This window comes from Neopelma chrysocephalum, unplaced genomic scaffold (assembly GCF_003984885.1).
Source record: "Neopelma chrysocephalum unplaced genomic scaffold, ASM398488v2 Primary Assembly neopelma1_117, whole genome shotgun sequence".
Classification (NCBI taxonomy): Eukaryota; Metazoa; Chordata; class Aves; order Passeriformes; family Pipridae; genus Neopelma; species Neopelma chrysocephalum.
This window is the reverse complement of record NW_020897779.1, coordinates 1,493,398-1,501,833: the sequence shown is the minus strand read 5'-3', so window position 1 is coordinate 1,501,833 and position 8,436 is coordinate 1,493,398. Positions and strand designations below refer to the sequence as shown.

The window sequence follows — 8,436 nt, the reverse complement described above, 5'->3', positions numbered from 1 at the left end:
TCTAAGCCCTTCAGTAAGACAATAGTTCATCTCCTGGTCTCCTGAATCTGTCACCTGGTTATTTCAGGTGGACCACAAATCTGGCAACTAAGCCCTTTCCCCAGTTTTTCAAGCTTCTCAGCATGGGCCAACACTGCCTAGAGAGCACCTCTCTGGAAACCAAGTACTGACACTGGGGAATCCAACCCTAGAACTGAAAAGCTCTGCAAGCCAGAGAGACAAATACCCCTCTCCTCATGTTTCCCTTGGTTTCTGGAGAGCACCTAGAGAAAACCTCCTCATCTCTGAACCTAACACAGCCCTTTCCTATTGTCATAACATCTTCTGTAAATGTAGGGTACAATGTTCTCCTCTACCATCAAAACCAAAATCATCTTCCTGCCAGCTTTGCTCCACTCATTCTCCTTGGGTAGATAGCTCTAAAACTTTTGTGTGTCTTTCACCCAAACCCCACATCTCCACATCAGGAGAAGTAAGACATTGGACTCATAATCTCTGTCAGGCTTCTCCACATGCAGATGCACATATACAAGCCAAGACCTACATCCACAGGGCTCATTGCCCATTTCTTAGGGATTAAGTTTCCCCCTCAAAGCACATGACTCACACTCCTCACCCCCACACCATTTCCCAGTATTAGGTCACACATATCTGCCTATGCTTCTGCAAAACCCCTGAGGATCACAAAGCAAAAGTCCCTGTCTAATGCAAGGCTGGTGCTGCTATCACCAAGCCAGAGCTTTGTGGCTGGGCTTCGATGTATGTGGTCATCAGCAGGAGGCAAAGTCTACGTCAGAGTTGTGATGACTCAGGAGGTTTTAGGGTGATTTTTTTTTCTTTCCCCCACAGCCAATAAGAGCACTCACAGAGGCATATCTTCTCCAGCAGGAAGTAGGGCAGTCACTCCCCTGTCTGGCAGGCTCCTATGAAGTGGTGGAGATGGCAGTGAACTTCATCTCCAGTTGTATTGTACTTTGCTGCTTAACACTCTGGAGCTTCAACAGGACTTCAGGTGGTAAGAGTGGAAAATAATTGCTTTCTTCCTTGTGTTTTAGGTTCTGTGAGTGCTGCTGCCTAATGCACTGGTCAATAACAGCCCTTCTCCAACTGCTGCCCATGCTGGCTCAGCACTGCAGGGTTCAGACTGCAACTGAAAATCCAACTGCTTAAAAGACTTTCCTTGTAGTTAAGCATGCTATCTCCATGGATATCATTTAGGGATTTTAAAGTCAACTTGTGGTTTTAACTCTGCATGACCTTAAATACTAAATCTAGAGACTGGGGGTAACAACTTGATTGCTAAGTACAGATGGGCACTTGAGTGCCGATTAGCTGACTTTAATGAAGCATTACTCTGTATCATTTCTTTCTTTGCTGAGCAAGGAAACTCTTAATTGCAGCTGCCCTTAAATCTTTAGAATGGGAGCTGCAGGCAGGAGTGTTTTTCTCCAAAGGTTTTAGTTCTACTTCAGTTTCACTTTGCTTCCCATATACAGAAAATACTGACGCACTCGGGGATGGTGTTTGGTTAGCCAGTAGATTTTTGTTTCTGCTGTGGTTTCCCTTAGGTGTTGCAGAGGCATGCAGGAACTCTGCTGCATCTTAAGTGTAAAGATAAGGCCTAGCCTTGCTTCTAGTAACGAGGAAGAGGTTTTGAAAGCACCTTATGGAAAAAAAAATCAACCTGTTTCAATCTGCCTATTTGTTTCACTGCGGGCAAGGAGGGAGCATCTACAGGATTGCACTCTCATACTGCAGAAACGAGGTCTCAAAAGTATTACTTAAGGAAGAAAGCACAATACAACATTCAGCTCATCTCTGCAAGAGCAGTCCTCACTTGCTTTATAACAGGGGTTGCCTGTTAAGTTTGAGCAAGAAAAGAATCTAACCCTACTATCATCCAAGGGGAGGAGCAGGAGGAAGGCTGGCTTCTCTCTCTTTCTCTCTCTCTACAAATCCAGAAGCAAGGATGGGGTCTGAAATATGTATGCTCTGGCCCTAAGCATCTCCTGGTAGACCCACAAGAGTTTTCTGCCCAAGTCACGAGATCACATCCTCTGGGCCTCCAAGTATTGTAGGTGCCTGGGCAGGTCATGCAGTGTCTCTGCTCCTGCCCAGGACTGGATTACAAATGTTTCAGCAATGCTGGTATGCCTAGAGCCCTGCACTGCTATCTGACTCTCTGAGCCATTCTGCCTTGTGCCTGGAGCTGGGCCATCACCTTACACAAATTCAACTTTTTAGGGCAATGGCACTCAAGGGCCAAACTAGGGAAGAAACAGTCAGAAAAGCTTGCAGAGAGTACAGGTGCCTCACACCAGAGAGTTTCTGAGTTTTGGAAATATAGTACTGCAAACTATTTCAAACAGTAAAAGTGATTTCAGTCCAGTGTGTGTGCCATGCAGTGACCATCTTGAATGAGAAGCAAAGCACATAAAGAAAACCAAATCCTAACCTTAAGGAATCTGGGTCATCAAAGGAAAATAGGAGGCTAAAGATCTCCAGGTGATGCATTTCAGACATGTAGCCACATGTGACACTGATCAATCTACCAGGCACTGGAGTCAGGAACAAGGTCACTTTGGACTCTGACTCTTGGTTTGAGCAACACATGTGATGGTTTTCTTCCTATAAAGTGTGATTTCAGCCAGTCTCACTCACCCTCGCACCCCATGCCTGTAAAAGACATCACCATGACTCAAGAGGTGTTGAGGGCTCTCAAAAGCCACAAAAGAACCTTGTGTTAAGACTGAAAAAGCCTGTGGTTTCTTCTACAAAGAAGAGTATCTGATGTCAACACCCCCATCACTGCCACACCTGACCTTCCAACAGGTGTGAAAGCATAGATTCAAGCAAGGTCCTGGTGAGCAGCAAGAAGAACCCAGGGCAGTGACCTGCTCTTAGCTTGGCAGACTATTTCAGTTGCTAGGTGAGCTCAGGATAAAACTGGTTCCTATAAGCTGTTGGGTTGGTATTGATGGCACAGGAAAAAGCATGGCATTCCTGAGGGAAAGGACAGCTGGCCTTATGGGCAAACCAAAGCCTGGCTCTACCTCAAACTTCCTTTCTGACTTCAGGCAGGTCCTGCACGACCCTCTTGAATCACCTGTGGATCCTAGTGCCTTAACCCCCTTTGACAACTGGGTAAGATGTGCTTGCCTAAGAAATACCTTCAGTCCAAGGCTCCATGGTCATGAGCTTCTGTGACTTTTGAATCCCATCCTTGCTACAGTGGGAAAATACCATCCCATAGAGAATAATCTTGGGACCCACAGGTGGATTCTGGACTATTAAGTGAAAAAACACCACCAGATTGCCCAGCAATGGCTGCACACCCAGTCCCAACATAGATCAGAGACATGGGACAGGAAAGTTCATCACCTCCACACCAAACACAAAGCCACATGGAGAATGTCTGCTCCTTTCAAACACATGGTCTCTCAGCTCCCATCTGCAAGAAAACATGGAGGTCATTAAGGTCGCTGTGGTATCAGCCAGGAAGAGATATGAATTTGGACATCCTTGGGTTGAGGAGGGATGTTGAACTGAGTCTTTTCAGGTCAAGATGTAAATCCTTGAACAGTGTTGCAAGTAGGTGCAGCAATTAACACTTGTGGAGGAGGATGTGATAGTGTAACTAGGACATTTATAAGCAACCTGTAAGATAAATTTTTGCAAATTTCTATGATGACATGTAATGCTGGTTTGGTTTGGGGTTTTTTTAAATAATCTATTTTTTAAATATATCACCAAGTTGACCCTGTCTTCTACTTAGGTTTCTCAGTGCAAATTGGCTTAGAGTCTGTGCTCTGTGTAACTGGCTGTGGGTGAGTAATCTATTTGTGAAAAATCACTAGAGGTGATAAAAAGCTTGACTTTCACAACAGATTCAGTACAAGTTCTGTGTGCACATTTGTGTGTACAAGTATGCACAGGCTCACTGCCTGCACAAACACAGCATGAACTTGAGCATCACCTCCTGCACTGGCAGGTCTTAGCATTAGCAGCGCCTGCACGGCACCTTGTGCAGGCTGAGGATTTTTTACTCTTCTTTGATTTCAGAAGTGGGAAAATGGAAAATGGAGAGGAAGCCAAATGTAAAAGGGGATGAAATAATGATATCAACTGTAAGCTTCCAGCTTCTTTTCAATTATTGAAAAATAAGCAGGGCATGGGGAAATAGCTACACAACCAAGTAAAAATATATAGTAAATGATTCTATGAAGTGCTCTAATGTGAAAGGCAAAGGGTTAACCTTCACACCCCCCAACTTCCAATTCTTACACAACTTGTTTCTCCACTTCATGACCTTGATAATCATAGAATGGTTTGGGTTGGAAAGGACTTTAAAGATAATCTATTCCAAACACCCTGTCATGGGCAGGAACACCTTCCACTAGACCAAGTTGCTCAAAGTCCCATCCAGCCTAGCCTTGAACACTTCCAGGGATGGGGCATCCACAACTTCTCTGGGCAACATGTTCCAATGTCTTATCACCCTTTCAGTGAAGAACTTCTTCCTAATATCTAATCTAAACCTGCCCTCTGCCAGTTTAAAGCCATTACCCCTTCTCCTGTCACTACATGCTGTGGTCAGAAGTCCTTCTCCATGTCTCTTGTAGGCTCCCTTCAGGTACTGAAAGACTGCAATAAGGTCACCTAAGAACCTTCTCTTCTCCAGGCTGAACAATCCCAATTCTCTCAGCTTTTCCTCATAGGAAAGGTGCTCCATCCTCTAATCATCTTCATGGCCCTCTTCTGGACTTGCTCCGACATGTCTATGTCCTTCTTATGCTGGAGGCCCCAGAGCTTGCTGAAGTATTCCATGTGGGATCTTGACATTGACAGAAGATGGTCCCTCACATTTGGTTCAGGGCAACAGCACTTCAATTCTCAAAGCAGTCCATTTTACAGTGAGGAGCTAGTCCAAGTTCTGCCCCAGGCCCCTCCCTGCCCAGCTGGAGAATAGGGACATCTTGTCTTTTGTCAGTACATACAATGAGGGCATCTTCCCCTCACCTTGATCACTATCTAAATGATTCTAACATAAAAACCTCAAGATGCCATCAAAGGCTTAAGGGTGGTGTGGGTGAGAAAGAACTTATATCTGCAAGATAAGATATGCAAACTAAGGGCAGCAGGGCTCTCTAGCCAGTGTTTGATTTGTTATCAAAACTATATTGTACTCAGAACAACCTGATCTATCTTTATAAGTAGATTCAAAGTCGGTCCTTCTATAAACTGGGAGTTGTACCAGAGACCTTTTAAATAATATTAGTGATACTATAGCTTCAGTTTGAGCTCTGCTATCACTTCTAGCAGCAGAAATTATTTTTAATGGATGTGAGCAGAGTCCTTCTCAAGCACAAATGCATTGGACAGGTAAGAAGGTTAAGAGGGCTAAGGGTCCCACCCTTTCAGGTAGCTGATGTATTTTACAGTCATGTTTTGTGTTGTTTCAGATATACATGTACCACCACCTCATTCAACCATGAAACCTGGCTCCCCTATCCCGGCGAACATCAACAGCCCTGGTGTTCACAAGGCAGCTCGCTTTGGGGTTTACAGATACAACAACAGTTCCAATGACCTCTTTCTGTTTAAGGATTCACGAATAAACAAAGCCATGGTACAGGTAAGAAGAGCAGACTTCTGGTAGTCCTTCAACCCATTTTCTAATTGACCCTCCTACGGCACACCCAAGACATGGCAGCCCTGATCCTCCTCAGAACTGCTGTGAATGCCTAAAGCTGTCCCTCTATCACCCTGCTACACAGGAGGGCTCTGTGTAGGTGACACACAATTTTCAGATGTAGCACTTGATTCCTAGCCAAAATTTTGGCATCTCTTTCCCCTGCCCTTACTTTAAAGGAGGAAACTACTTTCTCTAGATTGTCAGAGGGCTGAAATACATGCTCCATGTGGAAATCAAACGCACTGTGTGTGAGAAGAGGGAGCACTCCAGCCTGGACAGCTGTCACTTCCAGAGGAAAAAAAACCTGCAACAGGTGTGTCCAATTCCTTTGGGGTATTCAGTAACTGTTGGAGTAATGGAGGTGATTCTTGGCCATCTCTAGCTGTATAATCAGCTTCAGACCAGCTCTGCCAAGTCCCCACAGATGTACAAGCCTCTTCTCTGCAGAACCAGCCAGGGTGAGGTAGGATTATCATCTCTCAAGCATCCAGGGCCAGCTCTTGTCTGCAAGGAGTTGAACTGGACACATTCACCTAACCCATATCCCTGGGTGAACGTGTGCAGAAATACAATAGGTGCTAGAGGTTTTCTAGGTGGGGGAAATCCTTACACAGGCTTTCCTGCTAGACATGATTACTTAGCAAACAGTACTTTTCCTGGGATAAAGTGGGCAGACAAAAAGATGCTCTTCTCTCCTGCCCCATCATGGCCCGCAATGCTGAGACCAACCCGCAGACACCTGAACTTTCTCACCAATTCTCCTTTTATTTGCAGACGCTGAGATGCTATTTTGAGGTCTGGATAACACCTTGGTTACAGAAAGTACATGTCCCTGTTGTCCACTGTCACCAACAGCTTTCCCCATGAGAGCCTGACTTACAGGGGATTTACCACCATGTGTTTTTCCTTACCTGGACTGTTGACATCAATACTAAAGTGGAGAATGTACAGAACCACCACAGAGCTTTTCTCTTCAAAGTACATGGTTGTTTTTCCTTGAGAAAGATACTCAAAAGTGACAAAGACCCACCTTGACTGAATGTATCGCTATCCAGTTGTGTATCTCTTTTTCCAAAACTAAAGTGCCCATGAACACATGTTGTCATTGATTCAGTAACGACCCATCCACGCTCTGGCTGCATTTTCAAGCACACCCAGGAACTCGTTACACTTGCTTTATTCTGTGATAACCTTCACAAAGCCATGATGGAAGCAAGTCTAAACCACAGCACGTGTGACTACATCGAGGAAAGCTTTACAACAGTGGGATAGTTTGCCTGGGGATACACACATGCACAAGTTTTAAGAGTTTCCAGTGCTAGGGAAAAGGTTAGACATATCTATCAGGAATGCAAGAGGTAGACAGAAGTTCTTTTTTCGAGACAGAAGCACGGATAAGGATGTCTTGAAACACAGACAGCCCAGAAACGACACAGTCTAACTACTGCTTCTACTTTAATAAAAAGCTAATCTACACTATGAAAGGGCATCACTGCAAACGCCAAGATGAATAAACTTAATCATATTCCCAAAGCATAATTCTGCTGAGGTTAAACAACATAGTTTCATGTAGGTTAATACATGATATTTAATCTCTGGCAGACCACAGATTATATTCGGGTTCAGCAGAATGATGGTTTTCTCTACGTGGGCATCTACCATTCCTTCAGTCTTCACTCTTCATCCATGGGCCAATTATTGCTTACACTGGACTAAGGTCCTTATTAGCAAGGGTAGCTGGTCCCTTAAAACAGCAATAAAGTCTGACCCCATGTTCAGTCATACACAGACCAGCACTTCTAAATGTAAAGGGCCCTGACCTAAGCCACAAAGAGCATGTTTTTTTCCCACAAACACTCCTTCTCTTCTGAGAGTTGTTGCCTTTCTACAGCAATATTGCAACTCCTATTAGCAGTAACAATTTCAGCCTTTATAACAACCATTCATTCAAGACAGGCCAGTGAAGAGCTCTGGGCCAAGGCCTGGGGATCTTAAGATGGATCTATTAACAGCATAGCTGAGGTCTCTGCTCCAAGTAATCCCAAAGCAAACTTTTGCAAGCTGGGCAAGTCTCAAGTCCTGCTTCAGAAACATCATTTGTGATGAGCAGGTGGCCCACCAGCAGGTCAAACTCAGCATCCAGTGCTGGAGAGGCAGCTGTGTTGCATCATCTTTGGGAACAGCAGTCTCTTGTCTGAGAAAAAAAAGCAGTGCTCAAAAGAAAGCTCCCTAAGGGTCATGAAAGGATGTAATTTGGTGCTACATTCACCCAACCCACAAGCCACCACTGACAGCCTGGTGCCAAAGACAAGGAGAAAGAAAGCCAACTATAGTGGCTTGAGTTGTTCAGGAAGCAGGAAAGTCAAGCCACAGCTAAGTTTGTGGCCACAGTTAAGTTAAGGCAAGAAGCCAAGAGTGCTCTTCGAATCTCAAAGGGGTTAGTGTCTTGGTTTAAAGACAAATATTGGGAGGAGAACTCCAGTAAAATGAATTCCCTCCCCTTTTTATTAGCCCCCCCTCCCTAATATAGAGAGACAAAAAATGCAAGGAGGTTTTAAGTGAAAAAATAACAGTTTACTAACAAGGAAAGATAGCAGCACCACAAAGATACAAGGGAAATGGCTTGCCCACAAAAAAGGAGTTTACCGCATCACGCGGTCCCCCGGGAACAAAGGGGAAAGAGAATGGTGGAGGGTCCTCCCTGCCAACCACCCCTGTCCACCCAACCAAACAAAAGAAAA

At 44.7% G+C, this 8,436-nt stretch overlaps 1 protein-coding gene across 1 annotated transcript; it reads left to right on the top strand.

Moving 5' to 3' along the window:
- The first annotated feature begins 523 nt into the window (after nucleotides 1–523).
- On the top strand, nucleotides 524–6,735 carry CST7 (cystatin F). Its single transcript, XM_027697068.1, has 4 exons — nucleotides 524–1,015; nucleotides 5,463–5,635; nucleotides 5,892–6,008; nucleotides 6,470–6,735. Exons 1-4 carry the CDS (start codon nucleotides 940–942, stop codon nucleotides 6,560–6,562), a joined length of 459 nt encoding a protein of 152 aa, XP_027552869.1. The 5' UTR covers nucleotides 524–939; the 3' UTR covers nucleotides 6,563–6,735.
- The last annotated feature ends 1,701 nt before the right edge of the window (nucleotides 6,736–8,436 follow it).